The sequence below is a fragment of the Labeo rohita genome, chromosome 8 (genome assembly GCF_022985175.1).
Source record: "Labeo rohita strain BAU-BD-2019 chromosome 8, IGBB_LRoh.1.0, whole genome shotgun sequence".
In the NCBI taxonomy this organism is placed as follows: Eukaryota; Metazoa; Chordata; class Actinopteri; order Cypriniformes; family Cyprinidae; genus Labeo; species Labeo rohita.
Window position 1 is genome coordinate 6,804,211 of NC_066876.1, and position 22,643 is coordinate 6,826,853.

General features: G+C 34.5%; 1 protein-coding gene across 1 annotated transcript; it reads right to left on the reverse strand.

Moving 5' to 3' along the window:
* Positions 1-758: 758 nt before the first annotated feature.
* Positions 759-18,445, reverse strand: ube2d4 (ubiquitin-conjugating enzyme E2D 4 (putative)). Its single transcript, XM_051117196.1, has 7 exons — positions 18,184-18,445; positions 12,917-12,980; positions 12,669-12,700; positions 9,345-9,422; positions 9,134-9,239; positions 8,688-8,781; positions 759-6,038 (listed from the first exon to the last, which is right to left on the reverse strand). The coding sequence occupies exons 1-7, from the start codon at positions 18,205-18,207 to the stop codon at positions 5,993-5,995; spliced, it is 444 nt and encodes a 147-aa protein (XP_050973153.1). The 5' UTR covers positions 18,208-18,445; the 3' UTR covers positions 759-5,992.
* Between the last annotated feature and the right edge of the window lie 4,198 nt (positions 18,446-22,643).

Genomic DNA, 22,643 nt, shown 5'->3' on the forward strand with positions numbered 1-22,643 from the left:
AGACACCCCAATTTGCAAAATCAAGCAGCAAAACGGCTCGTTTTGTACAGCTAAAAATAGCTGGACGCAAATGAGACTAGAAGCCACACCCATAAAATGTACAAATGGCCACGCCCACTGTTACAGAAACAATAAGGTAGATACATTTTAATATTTTTAAACAGAAATCTTTGTAATTTCTTCTCTCTCTTTTTTAAAGAAAGAGTTTTTAAATAACTTTTTAATATTTTTTTTCCAGTTTTTTTCTTTTTCTTTTTCTTTTTTTTTAAATTTACATTTACCCCAAACTTTTGAATGGTAGTGTTTTAAAATTCCCACAAAAATAATAAGCAGCACAACTGTTTCAACACTGATAATAAAAGGAAATGTTTCTGGAGCAGCAAATAATCTGATTTAAGATATAAATTCTTGGAGGAAATTATTTTTTATTGTAAAATAATTTAAAAATAATAACGTAATATAAATTACTTATTTAATTTTTAACATTGAACAAAATGTTACATGTCTCAGAACAAGCTCAATTTTTTTCTTATGCAAAAAATATTGAAATATACTATTAAAATGTATTAAAATTTAGTTTTTCTTTTGATCTTGAGGTAAAATATAAATATACATATAAAATATATACCTTTTTTAGTGAGATTCACCCAATACATAATTATCCAAAATGTCATTATCTAGTTTCCATCAATGACAGTGCAGTAGATTAAGCATAAAAGTCTGTGGTGTTGTCTTGACGCAATAAATCCAAGACAATGTATTAAACAAAAGGAGCTTTATTCACTAAAGTTGACACCTTGGAGGTTAGTCTCAGCTGTACTGAGTCTGAGGAGAGAGCTGGTTAGATGACAGGGTATTCTAGCACAGACAGTTAGCAAGGAGAGGTCATTATGGCTCTGTGTACGTGTGTATGTGATACACAAAGTAGTACAGTACCAATCAACAAGTTAAAACACAAAGTAAACAGTACAGTACAGTTGCTTATACATTGATGGTTAAGGCTAAGGTTTTATTGAGGGTCTCTGGGGAGGTGAGAATGGAAAAAAGATCCCTGATATCTTGCAAATAGCTGCGGAAAAAAGGTTGTAGCCTACCAGAGTGCAAAGCACGCTATACCGCCTTAGCACAATCTCAAAAAGGTTCGCGACTTGACCGACGAAGAGAAGCGACTCGTAATTCCAGGCTGACTGCATTTGAGCTGATGACTGGAAGACGACAAATAAATAGCAAATAAATAAATAAATTAAACGTAACATTCTACTTCCAGATGCACAACCAGTGAGCCTCACTTAGTAGTGAAAAATTTGCTGATACAAAGACCGCCGGTCGTTGAATCAAAGTTAGAAGTTGGCATACAATTTTACATTCAATTCAATTTTAAAAAAAAAAGGAAGAAAGAAAAATTCTATTATCATTTACCATCACGTTTTGTCAAATCCCAAATGACTGTTTTCTGTAAAACACAAAAGGAAAAATTTTAAAGTACGTTCACGCTGCTCTTTTCCACACAATGAAAGTGAATGGTGACTATAACTATCAAGCAACAATTGCACCAATTCCAATAAATATCTACTACTGGAATAAACTTATATGGCACTTTTTATTTGGTCCCCATCCGCTTTCATTTTATAGAAAACAGCAGCGAGAACACGCTTCAGAATTTCTCTGTTTGTCTGAGTAAATGATTGCAAAATTCACATTTTGGGGTAAACCATCTTTTTGAAAGCATATCTGAAGCTATAGTGGACACAAATATCAATTTTCTTAGTGAAAGTACACATATATGATGCTAAGTATAAGTATGGCAATATTTAGCCCTTTTCAGGGAGTCTTGAGCAACGGGCTTGTGAAGAGCAGCACCAGGAGGTGAGAGCGAGGAGATGTTCACACTTTCGCGTTTGAGAAGCTGCTTTCCAACCTCCCCGAGCTCCAGTTCAGACGAGTGAAGAAATATTTTTTCATTCTGCTCCGTGTAAACATCTTGATCATCCACCTCTAAATAGGCAGCCACGAGTTAATGAGTGCGTTTACAAAAAATTAATTTACAGTAAAAGTACTCGAGTCCAGCACCTGCGCTGGTCACACATCAAACATACCGTCTACTCTGTCAAAAGTTAGTAATATTAGTGACTACAGGAACAAGAGTATCTAAAGATTATTAAGGATTACACTCTTGCAGACAGGTTCATAGAAGAGATAAATGCTAAATAGCCGAAAAATATTGCATTCATACGCTATGACGTGCCCACTGCTTGCAAATCTGAAAGGGGCATAATCACATTTGGCAGAAATGGTGGCATTATTTTTTTTTTTTTTTTTTTCCACACAGTCCCACCATTCAGCATTTTTGCTCCCTCTTTTTTTTCTGCAAGCATTTGGGTGAATTTTTAAGACGAGTATAAAAATCTGCCTTGATTTCTAAAGCAACTTCACAATACTTATCAAAACAAATACTTACACATCTGCCATATCATGCACATGCGGCTGAGGGTGAATTAATTCAGTGGCCGTTCGCACAAGGCGCGTTTTTGCATTAAAAACAGGTTGATGGAACTTTCCATATACACTTGTTGGACAAAATGAAGAGTAAATATGGTTAACGTGCCCCCAGATTCATCTGATTGGTCCGTTCTTTTAAAATCGACACCGTTTCACTGCGAATCAATTGGAAAAAATTATGTTTGAGAAAAGCCATCCATCTAGCGCATGTTTACACAGAGCAACATTAAAAATACAGTGCAAATGGAAACCAAGAGCATGTCTTGTGCAAATGGCCAGCTTAATTCTGAAAACGACACTCAAGGTTAAATAAAGAATATGTCAAAAGGTGATATGATTAAAAAAAAAAAGAAAAGAATTGTCTAATAAATAAAAATAACACTGTGTCCTAATGAGATGCAATCCAACACGAAGATTAATGGTTTGTTTTTCATATTTCTTCAACTTTGAACAAAAAACAAGTGATTGTTTTTTTTATTTATTTATTTATTTTAAATAAATTTTTTGAATAAATTTGTTTTTTAAATACATTTTTCAGTTTCTGCTACCTTGTGGCCAGTGTTGGGGATAGTTACATGTAACGGCATGACGTAATTTAATTGCAAAACAAATGTAACTGTAATCTGTTACACAGCAAGGAAAAATGTGTAATTAAATTACAGTTACTTATGAAAAGGTTAAAAATTACAAAGTTGGCTACATCTGAATACTTCTTGCATTAATATTTACTAAATCTTGTTTTGATGTTAGACCTGTATTTAACCTCAGAATGATCTCAAAGTAAAAAGAGTTGCTAAAGTCTGATTTTGTGGGTTAGGCTGGCTGGCTTTACAATTAAATTATTATCATCTTAATTCAAAAGATTAAAGATTTCGAAAGTTGTTTTGACTGCTTTTATTGTCCTCATTTGTAAGTCACTTTGGATAAAAGCATCTGCTAAATGACTAAATGTGAAAGTAAATTTAGAAAAGTAATTAAAAAGTAATCAGTTACATTAGTCAAAGTAAGTAATGTGATATATGTAAAGTGCCTGCTAAATGACTAAATGTAAATGTAAATTTAGAAGTCATCAAAAAGTAATCAAATGTCATCAGTTACATTACTTAAAGTAATGTGAAGAAAAGGTCTGCTAAATGACAATGTAAATGTAAATTTAAAAAAGTCAAATGTATCAAAAAGTAATCAAATGTAATCGGTTACATTACATTACTTAATCTGTAATCTATTACATTTCCAAAGTAACCTTCTTAACACTGACACTGATTAGACCTGTCTAAGATATGTATGTGTTTTGTACAATATTAAAAGTTTAATTTGTGTTATGAATATCATTACTGTACAAATTTAATTAATGAAAGCGACAATGGATAATTTACCTCAGGTCTTGAAAACACCTTGAAATACACCAAAAGAGTAAAACTGTAAAATCCGTTAACAAACAAGTGTATTTCACAACAAAATTCCAAAAATTGTATTAGTCACTGAGTATATATTTAAAATATTGTTAAAATTGTTCATTTTGATCATATTACAAATTTATCCAGTAAATATTCAGAGAGCTCTGCTCACACACTCTTCTAATTGGCTGTCACTTCATGTCTTATAGGCTTGTCGCGTTTGGTGTGGACAGACAAATTGCTTGTCTGTGTCTGAAATCGCCCCATACCCTTAAAAGTTCACTACTGAGGGAACCACGATTTGTAGTGATGTCGAAATCGTCCCATACCCTTAAAAGTTCACTACTGAGGGAACCACGATTTGTAGTGATGTCGAAATCGTCCCATACCCTTAAAAGTTCACTACTGAGGGAACCACGATTTGTAGTGATGTCGAAATCGACCCATACTCTTAAAAGGTCACTATTGAAGGAACCGCAATTTGTAGTGGCATCTGAAATCACCCCATACCCTTAAAAGTTCACTGTTGAGGAAACCATCATTTGTAGGTGTCGAAATCACCCCATACCCTTAACAGTTCACTATTGAGGGAACCACGATTTGTATTGGTGTTGAAATCGCCAAAATACCCTAAAAGTGTAGGATTTGAGGGAACCGCCATTTGTTGTAGTGTCCGAAATCGCCCCATACCCTTAAAAGTTCACTATTAAGGGAACCGTCATTTGTATTGGTGTCAAAATCACCCATACATCCTTAAAAGTGCACTACTGATGGAACCGTCATTTTATAGTAGTGCTGATATTGCCACATACCTTTAAAAGTTCACTTTTGAGGGAACCCTCATTTGTAGTGGTGTTTAAATCGCCACTATACCCTTAAAAGTTCACTATAGAAGGAACCGCCATTTGTAGCGATGTCAAAAATGCCTCTATTCCCTTAAAAGTTCACTATTGAGGGAACGTCATTTGTAGCGATGCCGAAAAAGCCTCTATTTCCTTAAAAGTTCACTATTGAGGGAACGTCATTTGAAGTGGTGTCGAAATCACCCCTACACCCTTAAAAGTTCACTATTAAGGGAACTGTCTTTTGTAGTAGTGTCGAAATCACCACATACCCTTTAAAGTTCACTACAAATTGCAGTGTCCAAAACCAAAGTGAACATTATCGAGTGCACTCATTCAATGCACCACTACAACTCAACAGCTAGCCGCCAGAACACATCTATGTAAGGTTCGAGACAAATTACTTCCCAACTGTCCAAATTCACACACTATATTAGTGAAGTAACATAGGTAGCAGTGAATGAGGGTATGGGGGGTGATTGTTGCTGGAATCGCATTGCATTGCATCTGGTTAGGACATGGTGTTATGTTTCATTTTTTTATAGCACAAAGATATAGACTCACTTGACTATTTTTATAACTTCAATTTGTTCAAAAACCAAATCACATTTTATCATTGGGTGAATCACTTTTCCTAATCACACTCATAGTGTTTTATGGGATAACACTGAAACGGCAGGAAGTTGGAAGGCGGAGACTACAGAAAGGTCTTTCTGACATCCGATTTTTTTACATTCTATCGCAAACTGTTAAAAATTAAAGTGCACACACAACTATGGTTTCCAAACGGACTCCGACGGGACGGTGCGATGGTTCAGACACGATCGATCTTGTATCGCCGGCGTTCCAACTTCAGCCCAACGATTCCTCATTCAGCAAAACAGTGATGACAAGAGTAACACTGAGAAAATCACAATGACAGTAATAACAGAACTAACAGTAGTACAAGTCTAACTTCCTGGGTTGTGGTACCCCGAGGTTTGTCCGGTTTTACAGTTTTCCTGGAGTTTTCCAGGCTAAGCCGTTGTGGCGGCGGATCTGGGAGAACGGCACATGACAGCGGATTCAGCACATAGCGGCCAACGTGTACCAGCGGCTCTCACCTCCTCACCTCCGCCTTCTGCTCCCCTTCCAAGGGTCTGGTGTTTGGATGTCCCCTCCCCTCAACATTCACTTCTTTTGACTCCTCTTGTTCAAAGTAAAAACACGTTTCTCTGTCCGTTTGATTCTGTAGTGTTTCAGTCGCAGGCACTCTCACATGGCGTACTTTTGTGTCCATTCTCTCGCTAGTCTGTTGTACCTACGAGCAAAAAAAATAAACACTCTTATGATTTAATTCAAACTTCTTGAAACTGGATTGAGCCATATTAGAGAGTTCACAGCTCGAGAAGCACAAATCAGTTGCTCAACTCACTTTCTAATAGCTGGTTTCTAGTTGTTTTTTGCTAAATCAACTGGTTTTAAGCTGTTTTTTATTAATTCAGCTGGTGTTAGTCATTTTAGCTGTTTTTGTTTTATCTGTTTTTAGATTTATTTTACTAAATAAATTGGTTTTAACTGTAAATCAGTTAGTTTTAGCTGGATTTTAAATTGTTTTTGCTAAATGAGCTAAAACATGCTTGCAACATGCTAATCATGCTAAAACATGCTAGCACAATGTTAACAACATTAATCATGGTTTAAAAAAAACATGCTAGCAACATGCTATTCATGTTAACCGTGTCACAAACATGCAAATCTTGCTAGAAACATACTAGCAACATGTTGATCATGCTAAAAACATGCTGGCAACATACTTATCATGATAGAAACATGTAGGACAATGCTAACAAAATGCTAATCATGCTAGATACGCGCTAACACAATTCTAACCATACTATAAACATGGTAGCAACATGTCAGTTACGCTAGATAAATGCTAATCACGTTAAAAATTCTAACAACATGTTAATCCAAACTGACTGCACTATATTTTATGTATAATAATTTTTATTCTTAACTGTTTTAAATACATCTTGCCAGAAACATACTAGAAACATGGTAACACAATTCTAACCATGCTATAAACATGCTAGCAATATGTTAATTATGCTAGATAAATGCTAATCATGTTAAAAACATGCCAACAACATGTTAATCACATTAAAAACATGTTGGAAACATGTTAAAAACATTAATCTTGCTAGTAACACAATGCTAACAAAATGCTAATCATGTTAAATATGTGCTAACAATTCTGATCATGCTAAAAACATGACATCAACATGCTAATTATGCTAGATACATGTAATCATGTTAAAACATGCTAACATGTTAATCAAATTAAAAACATGTCAGAAACATGCTAATCATGCCAGAAACATGTTAGAAACATGATAACCTTGCTAGAAACATGTTGATCTTGTTAGAAATGTGCTAACAATATGTTAATCATGCTTGAAAGACGTGAACAACATGCTAATTACACTACCAACATGATAATTATGTTAGAAACATGTTAAAACATTCTAATCATGTTAAAAACATGCTAACAACATGCTGATCATGCTAGAAACTTCCCAGCAACATACTAATTATCCTAGATAAATGCTAATCCTGTTAAAAAAAGCCAACAACATGTTAATCATGATAAAGACATGTTAGAAACATGTTAAAAAAGTTAATCTTGCTAGAAACATACTAAAAACATGCTGGCAACATGCTAATCATGCTAGAAACGTAACACAATGCTAACAAAATTCTAATAATGCTTCAAACATGACAGCAACATGCATAATTATGCTAGACATGTTAATCATGCTAAAACATGCTAACAAAATGTTAGTCATGTTAAAACATGCTAACAACATGTTAATCACATTAAAAACATGTTACAAAAGTTAATCTTGCTGGAAACATACTAAAAACATGTTGGCAACATGCTAATTATGCTAGAAACGTAACAATGCTAACAAAATGCTAACCATGTTAGATATGTGCACATTAAAAACATGTTAGAAACATGCTAATCATGCCAGAAACATGTTAGAAACATGATAAGCTTAAACATGTTGATCTTGTTAGAAACATTAGAAACATGGTAACAATATGCTAATCATGCTTTAAAGATGTGAACAACATGCTAATTATGTTAGAAACATGTTAAAACATTCTAGTCATGTTAAAAATGTGCTAACAACACGCTAATCATGCTAGAAACTTCATAGCAACATGCTAATTATGCTATCAACCTGCTAAATAATACCAGAAACATGTTAACAACATGCTAGTCATGTTAAAAATACTAACAACAGAAACAAACTGCCCGAAAGCACCAGTTTGCAGAAATAAACTGGATTGCCTAAAGCTCTGGATTACAGGTAATAACCCTGCTGAAAAAAAAAAAAAAAAAAAACAGCTAAAACTAGCCAAAGCTGGTTGGCTGGTCTTAGCTGGTTTAAGCTGAAAGTAGCTGGTTTTAGCTGGTCAGGCTGGTTTTAGTTGGTTGTTCCAGCCTGACCAGCTAAGGAAGTGGCCAAAACCCCTCATCAACCAGCCTGCTGACCAACTATGACAAGGTAAAAACAGTCAACAAGCAGGTAATGTTGTAAATAATGTTCAGTTTCTTGCACAGAACGGTAGTGTCGCTTCGTAAGACCTCAGTATATCATCAGAGGCCATGGGTAATAATTTTGTATTTAACTGTCTGTGTGCATATATTGGCTATTTTTCAACAGCTCTAAATGTGTCTCATCCAATCAGAGTGATCTATCTGCAGTATAACCGTTGTACTGTCTTCTGTTCTTAACCTAAATGTTACATAAAGCTTTTTTTATACTGACGGCACACATATCATGTGTTATAATCTTGAAGTCAATCAAATAAAAGCAGAAACCATCACCAGCAGTGAAATTTCTTTTATTTATATATTTTAAGACCCCATTAAAATACGCATGCAACGGTCACTCACTTTTCTCTGTCTGCTTTATATGTATGTGCAATCTCAGGTACCAGCGGGTCATCTGGGTTCGGGTCACATAACAGGGAGCAGATGGACAACAAGACTAAAAAAAAGAAAGGGAACACATAAAAAAGATATAATACCAAAACATCCTGATCGTCTCTACTGCTGGATTGAGGAGCTTCTCTCACGCTGCCCTGTGTTTGTTTGTCATATAACACAAACAGCTTCTCGTGGAGTGATCCAAACTAGGTCATTGCTTAGAACAAAGACTAATCACTGCAGTCTGACAACATCACCCACACAGGGCTCAGCGCTCTGCTATTACCCAGAGATGCCAAGGCTCTACAGAACTCAAAACAAACAGTCAAACCGCATCTGTCCAACAAGTGCTCAAGCTCATTTTTTTTTTTTATGTGCTTGTATCATGCATTAAGATGCTGCCTGAATCTTACCTTTGGATACAGTAAGTGCAGGTGACCATTGAGATCGCAAGATGTCCAGACAAATACTGCCGTTACTGTTAATATTAGGGTGGTAGATTTTTGTTGTGAATGCGACCTGTCAATCAATGCAGAGAGTATTGATTACAGCATTAAAAACCATTATGCATATCAGCATTTGACTAATGTCTCCAAACACAGTGAACATCACAAAGCAACTGACCTTTGGTGGTTTAAAAGGGTAGTCTGTTGGAAAATGAATCGTAAGGAAGAAAACCCCTCCTTGATATGGACTGTCATTCTAAAAACCAAGAACACAGCTTTGCTAATGTATGCATGTACTGCAACTATCACTAAACAGACAATGTATGATAATAACAAATTAATAATAAAAAAAAAAAGTAACATTCAGTTAGTTTAAAGGACGTTATTACATACTTTTTTTAATGTACAGTGTATACAAACATTCACAGCGCAAAATTTCTGGACATGATATTTCTGGATATTTACATATAGCAGTGTTAAAGGTAAAGTAACCTCATTATTTCACTAAACTTTAACTGTTTCTGGTACAAGTAATCTTTCATTAACATTGTAAGTGGACTTCTTGAAGAAAATAAAATGCTACAAATGTCCCTTTTAAATAATTTAAAAACTTTTCTTAAAGGGATAGTTTACCCAGAAATGAAAATTACCCCATGACTTACTCACTCTCAAGCCATCCTAGATGTAAATGACTTTATTCTTTGAGACAAATGCAATCGGAGTTATATTATAAAATGTCCTTGCTCTTCCGAGCTTTATAATGGCAGTGGATGGGTGTTGAGATTTTGAAGTCCAATGAAGTGCATCCATCTATCATAAAAGTGCTCCACACGGCTCCAGGGGTTAGTATAGGCCTTCTAAACTGATGCATTTGTGTAAGAAAAATATCCATATTTACAACTTTATAAACCGTAATCTCTAGCTTCCACTAACTGTCGTACAGTCGAGGTCAAAAGTTTACATTGCAGAATCTGCTAAATGTTAATTATTTTACCAAAATAAGAGGGATCATACAAAATGCATGTTATTTTTTACTTAGTACTGACCTGAATAAGATATTTCACATATAAGAAGTTTACATATAGTCCACAAGAGAAAATAATAGCTGAATTTATAAAAATGATCCAGTTCAAAAGTTTACATACCCTTGATTCTTAATACTGTGATTTTCAGATCCATCTTTTCACACTGAGGGCAACTGAAGGACTCATATGCTACTATTACAGAAGGTTCAAACACTCACTGATGCTCCAGAAGGAAAAACGATGCATTAAAGGGGTCCTATTATGCTCTTTTTCAAAGTCTTGATTTTGTTTTGGGGCTGTACTAGAACATGCTCTCATGCTTGGTGGTTCGAAAAACGCATTATTTTTCACATAATTTACATTATTACAACACCTTTCTCCCCAGCCTGGCATAAACAGGTCGATTAGTTCCGGGTTTACTGAAGGCCCACCTTCTGAAAAAAGGAAATGTGCTATGATTGGTTAACTATCCCAGTGCGCTGCGATTGGCGAACAGCTTGCGTTTCAGTACTGCCACGCCCCTTGTCAAAGCAGTTAACGCAAGCTAGATTAATATTGAATCTTACGTTTTAAATACAGATATTTTTCTTACAAAAATGCATGTATTCACTACAGGATTCACTACTTTTTATTATGGATGGATGCACTTTATTAGACTTTATTAGACTCCGAATGCATTCGTCTGAAAGAAGGAAGTCATATACACCAAGGATCCATGGAGGGTGAGTAAATAATACACTACAGTAGTGCTGGGTCCTATCATCAGCCTGTGAGATCACCAATACATGATATTATCGTGCTAATTTATTTAATTATTTTACATACTTAGTTTCAGTGCCTGAAACCAGCTCCAGCATAAGGCTAAAAGCAGCCTAATATTATCAAAGAACATCATCACTGATTAGCCTAGCCTATTCTATTGCAAGTTTATGATTTAAAAAAATCATAAGTTATAAGTGAAGCTATCTACACTATATGATGAATAAATCTCTTGGCACACACTGCACGTCTGTGGCATGTTACGGCTCCGACGCGGCAACCAGAGTAGATCGCGGCTTCGGCATGTGGCTTTGTAGATCTTTTTTATGCCCAAAGATACAAACCACACACTGACTAAAGTTCAAAAAGTGAAAAAGCATAATAGCACCCCTTTAAGAGCCGGGGGTGAAAACTTTTAAACAGAATGAAGATGTGTACATTTTTCTTATTTTGCCTAAATATCATATTTTTTTCCCCATTTAATATAGCCCGTCAGAAACTACAGAAGATACTCACATTTTTCCCCAAGACAAAATATGTTAAATTGACCCTGATATTCAAATTCAAAAAGTTTTCACCCCTGGCTCTTAATGCATTGTGTTTCCTTCTGAAGCATCAGTGAGTGTTTGAACCTGAACCAGTTATAGTTGCATATGAGTCTCTCAGTTGACGTCAGTGTGAAAAGATGGATCTCAAAATCATACAAAATCATTGTTGGAAAGGGTTCAAATACACAAAAATGCTGAAAAACCAAAGAATTTGTGGGACCTGAAGGATTTTTCTGAAGAACAGCAGGTAGTTTAACTGTTCACGACAAACAAGGGACTCATGTACAACTATCTCTAAACAAACTATTGTTTTGGTAAAATAATTAACATTTTGCAGATTCTGCAAGGTGTATGTAAACTTTTGCCTGACTTTTTGACTGTATGTGTTCATGAGAGAGTGGCGTTCCAGCGGATGATGTAGGATGTAGGCCTAGCATAAGCTCCGGTGAGAAGTGACAACGCTGAACCGCAGAGGAGAGACCAAAAAAAAAAAAACACCGGTTAGAAGCAACGAATTAGAAGTAGTAAAGATTTGTAAAGACAAATGTTGGAAGATTCAGATATGACCCAAGAGGAGACTGGTTTTCCTTTGCTGTAAACAAAACTTTGTTCTTGTAAGACTAGCATATTCTCATTAGAGCTTACACTACACCTATGTCATCCACTGGAACAACGCTCCCTCGCTAACATGTGTATGACAGCTAGAGATTACAGTTTATAAAGATTTAAATATAGTTATTTTTCTCACACAAATGCATTGGGCCATGTGAAGAATTTTTTATGATGGATGGTTGCACTTCAAAATCTCAATAGCCATTCACTGCCATTATAAAGCTTGAAAAAGCCAGGGCATTTTTTAATGCAACTCTGACTGCATTTATCTGAAAGAAGGAAATCATATACACCCAGGATGGCTTGAGGGTGAGTAAATTATTTAATTTTTGGGTGAACCATGCCTTTAACTAATTTCATGGTTACCACACATTTTGACCAATGAATTTCCATGATTTTCCCATGACATTTTCAGATATTACTAATTTTAAGCCTACTAATTTTATTAATCTTAAGTGTACAGATTTTTCCCCCAGGCCTTTTCACAATTCACTGACATTTCGTGACTGTGGGAACCCTATAATTTAAAAACAGTAAGGCAGAAAAACAGCTACTTACCGGCCCCATTATTGTCGCCTGCCAGTGAAACACTGAAAAACATGAGTCATTATATAAATTCAACAGGCAGTATTGAAGGAGAGCGAGAACTGATTCTATGCATCTTGGCAATAGTAGTTAGTGTTGGACGATCTAAGTGGGATCACTACTAGAGTGAATACATGTTAATGTCTGTATATTTAAACAGTAATCTGACAAATTCACTCGAATGGTAACTCATATCATTCACTCGTATCTCATATACTCACAGTCCTCTCCGACAGGACCTGCTGAACACTGGGCTGGAGGATCTCTCTGTAGGTCTGTCAGTTCCTGACCGAAAAAAACAAAATAGCCATGTAATTTAAAACAGCATTTCTGGTGCAGGAAACATTGCTTATTTGACTATGAGTGCACTTCAGAGAAAACTCATAAAATACATTAAGGATTCTTGGTCTAATCAAAATGTTATCAGCATCAGGATACTTCATTTACTCAAAATGCTTTCTAAAAACAGATTTTGGCTCATGTTAGTGTAATGTGGTTGCCAACACATACTCCTAATGCTCTGGCTCTGAGGTTCGTTTCCATATTGAGATAGAGATGGTTTCAGGAGTGTTGCCAGCAAAACCAACACTACGGCAGTCATCTCATAGTACCTTACAAACGGCTGTGAGAGTGAAATATGGCTGTATAAACAAAGGGTGTGACTGAAAAATATCAGGGTGTACAGAAATGTCAGTTTTGGAAAACAGCCTATTCATATGTCCTTCTTTTAAAAGATAATCTCTTACATTTTTCAAAATGTGACAGAAAAAGTACTGTTTTACGAAGAAAGATCTGAAATTTACATACCTTAAAAAAAAATCAATACAACCTTACGCTGTGTCAATCATGTTTACACACTGCCTCCAAAACTTTCATCCATCATAAAAAATTTGGATCACATTCGATTTTGTGTGTTTTCGTAGCAAACATTTTGATAGGAAAGGATGACGAACACGAGAAAAAAAAAGAAAACATGCATACGAAAATTTCGGACTCAGTGTGCAATGACCTGAAGTTATCTCACCAACATGAAAAGAAAAAATTATATTCTGCAAAAATACAGTGCCAATGATTTTAAACCAACAACTCAAGATAAAAAAAAAAAAAAAAAAAAAGGAAAAATGTCCATAAAAATGTTTTTTAAATAAATATCACTAAGACTGCATTTATTGATCAAAAAACTGTAAAAACTGTATTTTTCATAAATTTTATGTAATTTATTCTTGTGATTTTAAAGCTGAATTTTTAGCATCATTACTCCAATCATCAGTTGATGCTGAAGAAACATTTCTGATTTTCTTTTTAATAATAATTAATTCTTTGATTAAAAGAATGCTCAAGTCTTTACTTAAAATACAAATAATTATAAACAATATAAATGTCTTCACTGTCACTTTTGATCAATTTATTGCATCCTTGCTAAATGAAACAATGCTCTGAAAGTATTCATTCAAACAAAAGATTTACTGAAACACTTTTTGAGAACAGTTGTGGATATGCATTATATTTTAAACTGCATTCAATTATTTCCTTTTAATTTGGGGGTACAATTGGAGCTAAATAAGTTCTATATACATTTCATGAGATTTATTAATGCTCAGTGCTGGCATTTGACCCAGTTTCTATCTTAAACCTGTCTTTCAACAATAATATAACAGTTGCTACAATGTTAATCTGAATTAAGGAAACTCAATCTCCACTTCTTCTTTTTATACAAGCACTGGACAATATTTACAGTGTCTTTTTTTTTTTATCTGTTCCTCGTCAACTTCTCTACTGAGGTTTGTTAGCTTCATGTACCGTTTGTATTCTGACAGTGTGGCTCAGTATTTGGCATCAGGTGTATTTTTGTAACAGTTCTGAATCATTCACCTGAAATATCTCATATCTCATTCTCATGGCCATGTCACCCCTCTAATTCAGCTCTTGAGCGGCTGTTTGTATTGCTAGAAGTTACTGCCTGACTCACAGCGCCTGAAAACGCCTCTCTAAAGATAGACGCAGAGCGGTCAGCTGTTCACCGACAGCACTTTCAATAACCTTAACTCTCAGCATAAACATCATAAATGGCTTTAATGGATCAGTCCATCATATCTAACGTCGTATACAGATTAGAGCAACATTAACTGTCATTAAATGACATCAGTGCAAGAAATAAAAGAATGAATCGCCCCTCAAACTATCTGACCAAACAAAACTATATGTTGAATTTAGGGACAATTATAAAAATATCATCATGCCATAAACCTGCAATATAGTGTACTGAGTTATTCTCCACAGAAAAGACTGTTTACTCTAAGTAAAGGTAAAAAACAATAGTGTCTCGAAAACATAATTATCCTTTTTTCAATGGTGGAGTCCAGTGTATTAAATCAACATATTGCCTGTATTAACACCCGCTATTACATCATACTTACATGCTTAAATACACGTAAACAGGTTTTTAATTTCTGATATCGTAATCATGATCATTGCACAAGACTGATCCATATAAAATGACCTCTGGCAGGAGCAGCACAACAACACGCCACATACTGTGTTACATCTGTGCTGTTTTTAAAGGAGGCGGAGCTTTTACAGTCTATTGTTGTTCTGTTGTTGACACCCTTTCTTGACCCCTTTGTTAATATAACCTGGCATTCGTCAAAAGTTAAACGTCTAATATCTATCATTATTCATAGGTCTGTGAATGTGTACGAGCAGATCCTCTGCATTATTTCACATGGCTTCACAGACCTTAAAGTGATAGCTCTCCCAGAACTGAAAATTTTGTTCTTCACCCTCATGTTATTACAAACCTGTATTTGTTATTTTTGCTTCAAAGGCTGAATTTTTGATGCTTTTTTTTTTTTTGTGGACAATTTATAGTGACCATAGCTGCCAAGCTCCAAAAATTACAAATCATGCCACCAAGTATCCTAATATATTAACCAGACGCAATGTGATAGGATTAGGGCCAACAGATTCATAGCAATTTTACTGGATTCCTTTTTTTTCGTTTTAAACTTTCTAGATTGTGTTTTAATGGTTAAATTAAATATTATCAATAAGCATGTCTAATTAATTGAAATCAAGAAACCTACACAATTTAACAGCAATTAATTAAAAGCTTTCACAAAAATTTCATTTTTAAGGCCCTATGAAAGGCCCTATGAAAGACCTAAGACTTATATTTAATATTTTTAGTGTTTTTCATTAATTTTCTGGATTCCATTTTAATGGTTTCATTCATTTTAATAATTAAAAGCATCACTAAATAATTAATTTCATAACTAAACTAAGCGATCAAACTAATAAATTAACTAATTAATTATTATTATTATTTAATTACTTATTTTCAGAAATACTGTGTTGTGTATTGGTTAACATTTTTTCTGGTAAATATTCCTTAAAATATTCCATTCAATATTCTTTTTAATAATAGTAATTCTAAGTATTATCATTACATGAAGTCTATATTTCTGTCACAGTTTCCTGAAGTTAAAACCAAACTTTTATTTTGACAGGCTGCTGTAAAGACCTTTAAGTTTAAGTTCGTAAATGATATGATTTGTCTTTTTCATAAGAAACCGTAAAATACTCATGAAGTGACTCTCAGAGCAGTTCTAGAGATTGTTTATCTGGTCATGCACTCATATTTCTAAGCAGCAGAGGCTGAAAACACTGCGAGAGTCACGTTTGCTTCAGTAAGTGTGTAGTAAACAAAACCACAGTCTGCGACATTTATTCACACAGAGACATGCAGAACATGCAGGATTCAAATTTTAAATTATAAATTATATTATAAATGGCTTAAATTATAGTGGGATAATATTTACAGAGCCCATATCATGTTTTGATTTAAGTGTACTGACCTACTATAGATTTATTCATTAAAATTTACAGTAAATTCCATTTTTTATGACCGGATTCTGTGATTTTGTCCGCATTTGCTGCAACGTGGACATCACAGTGCCCTATTAGAGTCCGGCTACAAGCAATTTGTCTGTCAGAAATGAAAGAAAAAAAAAAAAAATCAATCAAAACTTACAGCCAATCAGCCAGTCTGGGCGGGGCTCTCTAAGTACATCATTATTTTAATAAAAAATTAATGATTTTAACAGTTTTCAAAATACAGCGGCTAATTCAAACCTTGTAAGGAAATATACTGGTTTGTTTACAGTTTGAACATTCTTGTTTCCTTCAAGTTATTTTCAACATCTATGATAAATTATATTTTGATTATTACGACTATTAAGTCACATAAAAAAAAAACTATATTCAAACTTAAATTAAGCTAATTTAATAACTGTACAAAATGCAAGATAATACTTGAGATAATAATTGAGCTGTATATTCAGAGTCTTCTGAAGTTACACAACTTCGTATGAGAAATAGACCCAAATCTATGTCATTATTTCTTTTTTTCAAGCATGTTTTAAAGAATATAGGTAACCAAACAGCTGATGGACCCCATTCAATGGGGACCATCAAAGATTTGGCTACACACAGTCTTCAAAATATCTTCTTTTGTGTTCAACAGAAAAAAGAAACTCATACAGGTCTGAAACAACTTGAGTGTGAGTAAATAATGACAATTTTCATTTTTGGGTGAACTATTCCTTTAAATTTCAGGTTTCTCCTTACAAAGCTTTGAGCTTCATAAGACTCTGAATGGAGCACACAAGTCACTATGGATATATATATTTTTAATCATTTTTGGAGCTGATCATTATAAACGTCAGAGATTTTTTTCGAATCTTCCCTCATTTAAAAGAACAGCCTCATGAGGGTGAGTAAACAATGAATTCAACTCCTTTATTACACAACACTCAGATTGTGGAATAACAGAAAGCGATACACAGACTCAAAGTCATTTTTTTCTGTGATTACACTCGCTGGTTATTCGGGCTGGGTGGCGAATCTGTTAAAAATACCCTCCGCTGTCCTAGTGCCCTATTTGCCAAGCCATATATGGACACACTGACATTGGGGTTCAGCATTTGGCAACTTGAAAGCAGTTGTCGCCCATCACGCATGCGCAGCAGTGGCGCTTCTCTCATTCATGATGACCGACAACAGAAAAGATACATTTTAACAATGTTTCCAGCGCCAAAGCACGTACATGTCATAAATCTGTCCCCACAGCTCCTGTCAACCCCCAAATCATGCGTTATTATGCGCACAGATCCGTATGCTACAGCATCGCGTATCGACAATAGCCGTAGTCGATCACATATTGCGCAAAACAAATAGTCACGATCAGCCGTATCTAAGTAACGGCGACTGTTTATACAGCATGTGTGTGAATCTGTAATGTTCAGAAAGAGACCGTGCGTCTGTCGACTGCATGCATCCACCATTGGCCATCCGTCTTTGTCTTGACCAGATGGGGACAAAATGAGAAAAGTGCGACTGCTTTACATTCACGACAACGTTAGAAGATGATGAGGAGGACATTGACAGAGGCTGTGAGGTTATGCGATCCACACAATGCACACAGACTCACCTTTTGGATTCTTTTCAACGCCATTTGCTCGCTGTATTACAGCACTGTTTGATCTAGTTCAGATACTGTTGGCCTGTACAGTTTGGACGAGAACGCTGCCGTTTTTCTCCTCAGTGTCACACGTTTCGTTTGTAATAACACCAAAGCACAGATTTGGACATTCACACCGCTGTTTGAACGGCAGTCGCCGATTTGAGAAATTCTTACCCCCTCTAACCTCACTGACAGTTTTTAGTGCTGTACCAGACAGCAGGAAGGTAATCTCGCGGTACAACGCAAAGTATTTTAGATGATATCGCGATACTAGAGCGTACGCTTGGGAGGCGAGGTGATCATGGGAAATGTAGTTCACGTCGTAATTTACATAAAAGGATGTGAGTTGTAATCGAAGACTTTTTTTGTTTTCAAAAGAAAAATATATACTATCGATTTGTTTTTGTTGAATAATAATAATTTTAATTTTATATTTATCAGACTTTATATTTTTCCTTTACTAAATTGAGTAACTCAAAACCTAATTTTGCTCATTTTAAAGCGGCTTTTAAAGTTTATTTAGAATCTGTAAAGTAAAAATACATGTTTAAAAAGCCATAAGAACTGAACTGTCTCTGTTAAATTAATATGTTTGTGATGCCCTTTAATTTGAGCATGTTTCACAATCTTGAAAAAATGTGAAATGTCTCGAAAACTTGCTGAATTGCTGACAATTTTTTTAAAAATGTTTTTTAAGTCTCTTCTGCTCACCAAACCTGCATTTACTTGGTCCAAATGACAGCAAAAACAGTCAAATCTGAAATATTTGTACTATTTAAAATAATTGTTTTCTATTTGATTATATTTTAAAATGTCATTTATTCCTGTGATTTTAAAGCTGAATTTTTATCATCATTATTCCAGTCACATGATCCGTCAGAAAAAAATCTAATATTCTAATTTGCTGCTCAAAAAAAAACATGTATTATTATTATGTTGAAAACAGCTGCATAGAATTTCAGGTTTCTTTTATGAATAGAAAGTCAGAAGAACAGCATTTATGTGAAATATAAATCTTTTGTAACATCATAAATGTCTTTATCATCACTTTCGATCAATTTAAAGCATCCTTGCTAAATGAACGTAGTATTTCTATAACCCCCAATAAATAAATAAATGAATAAAATACTGATTTCAAACTTTTGAATGATATAATAATAAAACTTTTGAATAATAATAATAATAATAATAATAATAATAATAAATGTTCATTGCTGCTCAAAAAAACATGTATTATTATTATTATGTTGAAAACAGCTGCATAGAATTGTTTCAGGTTTCTTTTATGAATAGACAATCAGAAGAACAGCATGTATTTCAAATATAAATCTTTTGTAACATCATAAATGTCTTTATCATCACTTTCGATCAATTTAAAGCATCCTTGCTAAATGAACGTAGTAATTTCTGTAACCCCCAATAAATAAATAAATGAATAAAATACTGACTCCAAACTTTTGAATGATATAATAATAAAACATTTGAATAATAATAATAATAAAAAAAAGTTCCTTGAACAGCAAAATAGCATATTAAAATGATTTCTGAAGGATCACGTGATGCTGAAGCCTGGAGTAATGATGCTAAAAATGTAGCTTTGATGACAGGAATAAATTACATTTTAAAATATATATTTAAATAGAAAGCAGTTATTGTAAACAGTAAAAATATTTTACAAAATTATGCTGTTGCTGTATTTTGGATCAGTTCTCAAAAAGAAAATTATTTTAAAAACATTAAAAATCTGTCTGTTCAAAAACTTTTGAAGTAAACTACCAACCAGCGTGTCTATGATTGTTATGAATTTAAAATAATACGACAACAAATAGCTTACCAGTTTGCAAAATCAAACAGCATAACAGACTATTTTGTACAGGTAAATAACCGGAAGCGAATGGCACCGGAAGCCTCGCACATTCAAGCTACAAATGGTCGCGTCGGTTCTTACATTAAAAATAAATAAACATAATATAGACCTTAATCCTTCCAACTGACCGTTACCTTATTTAGCTACACTAGAACATGATTTTTTTTATACCGTACTTTAATGCTTTAAGTTATATTTATAATACACGCGGATCTATTGCTCTTTTTTCCCCTAAAAAATTGCATACTCCTAAAAATCTAAATTGTAGTTAGTTTTGATTTTTGAATATCTAATATAGTGCTATGTAGTCTCTATCAACAAGATGGCGCTGTTTGTCCATTTAAGTTGACGGAAGCTCCTAAAAACTTATTTCTTTAGCACTAGCAGAAAAGCGCGGCATTACATTTCTATCATATGACATGAAGTACGTTAATGCCTCAGGACGTTAAAAGCATAATATGGAAAAGTCATGTTCAGTCAAATCAGATAATACCAGTTTTGGTGAATTTCCTCCTCTAAACTAAAATTTAAACATAATTATATTTTTGCGGTAGCTGCTAGGTAACAAGTGAAGACAATAAAACCACACTCGCATACATTCAGACAAAAAATCAACGAAATAATAGAGGTAGGCCAACTATATTCAAGCACAAATGGCATTTCTCATGGTTGGGACAGACTGTAACGTGTTTTTATTAATTTGTACATTTTAAACAATAAATTATAAGGCCATAACGATGGTTTCATGACCTGTTTTGTTTCATAACTGTTTGAATATCACTAAGTAAAGCCTATCATTTGAAAGACTATTATAGGCTTTTAAATAGCCTATAATAGGTAGGTTCCCCTTGTGACAACCTTGTGTTTAATGAACTGTATCTTGTTTCCTGGGCAATAACAGTGGAAATGTTCAATAGCTGTTTTGTAGCCAAGACTTTGAGGTATGTCTATACAGAAATAAACCTACCCTGAGAAGAATTCACTGGAGTAAAAAGTCTGCTTTCCCTCATCGCTTTACAAAAACACTAACAGCGAGCAATGATTTATATGGGTAGAACTGTTTCTTCGCATCATATCTTGGCGAATCATTCCGCTCCGTGGTAAAAATCACGGTGGGATATAACGTTTCGTACTCCTCAATACTGAATGATCAGTTGCTTTATTATCTGCCACGTGCATGAGTATCAGATGGCCTTGATGAATCTAGTGTAAGATATTGTATTGTGTTGTAAAAGGCTGTATTTCGTCTCAGGTTTATCCAATATAACTGTGACACTAATGGCTTCTCTGTCAGCCTGAGGCAGAGTCATGATCTCTCGGAGTGAATTTTATTCCAGCTGCTTAACATTGACAGCTTCTCTCCTGTAAAGGTGCCCCTATTGTGTGCTTAAAGTGAGTAAGGCAGGGTTTATAGTCGCTTTAACAATGAGAAACTCTCCTAAAATTAAACAGTGTGCTGTTAGGTCGGTGTGTAAACGCCTGACACGACCTTAAAAACATTTCATAACTTAGCGGTTCTAAGTGTTACGTTTATAATAATATCAGTTAAACATGCTGATTGGTCAACACAGTCTTCTAGCTTTGTTAAATACAGTTGCTTAAAGGGATATTTCAGGTTCAATACACGTTAGCGTTCAGGGTTCTTTTTTCCCGCCCTTTTGGTTTTTAAATCTGTAACTGTCAAAATTCTATCATAACCGCCTCAGCACTGCTTTTCTGGTGCTCCGCATTCCCAACAGTTATTTTATGTCCTTCTTAAAATGCGTTTAACTTTGGTTAAAACCTTTTGAATTGTAATTGGTTTCCTGTCAATCATGTCCTTTCTTTCTTTTTTGAATTTTAACAGAGTTTTTTATTAAAGCGTGGCCAGATCTGTTCAGTTGAGGATATTTCTCTCCTCTTCTCCACTAATCAAGTAAGTGACTGAGATTTATGATTCATATTGTTAGAGGTTGTTGTTATTCGAGTTTATGCTAAACATGGCCAGTCACAAAAACATTAAAGATATCCTATTACTTGTTTAGCATTTGTTCATGCTCACATGCTGATCGTTCACATTGGCTACGTTTGGCCTTCATGAACATGCCTAAAACAAATATAAGTTAAGTGCAGTAAAGCCACAGCATTTGAGACATAATGTTGATGATCAGAAAAATAATTTTAACCCTCATTTTCTTCACACACACACACACGTTTGTTTTTGTGAATTGTGGGGACTTTCCATTGACTTCTATAGTTTTTATACTGACCAAACGATATTGTCTATCCCCTAACCCAACCCTAACCCTAAACCTAGCCCTCACAGAAAACATGTTTGCATCGTTACACTTTCAGATAAACATCATTGACTATTTTTAAAAAAATTTTAACAATGTCAAAAATTTCAGATTTTACTATCCTTGTGGGGACATTTGGTCCCCACAATGTAGCAAAAACAAGTACACACACACACACACACAAACAGGGTTATGGTAAGGCAGTTACAATGAAAGTGAATATATATATATATATATATATATATATATATATAGCACACACACCTTCTGGTATAATGTGTTAA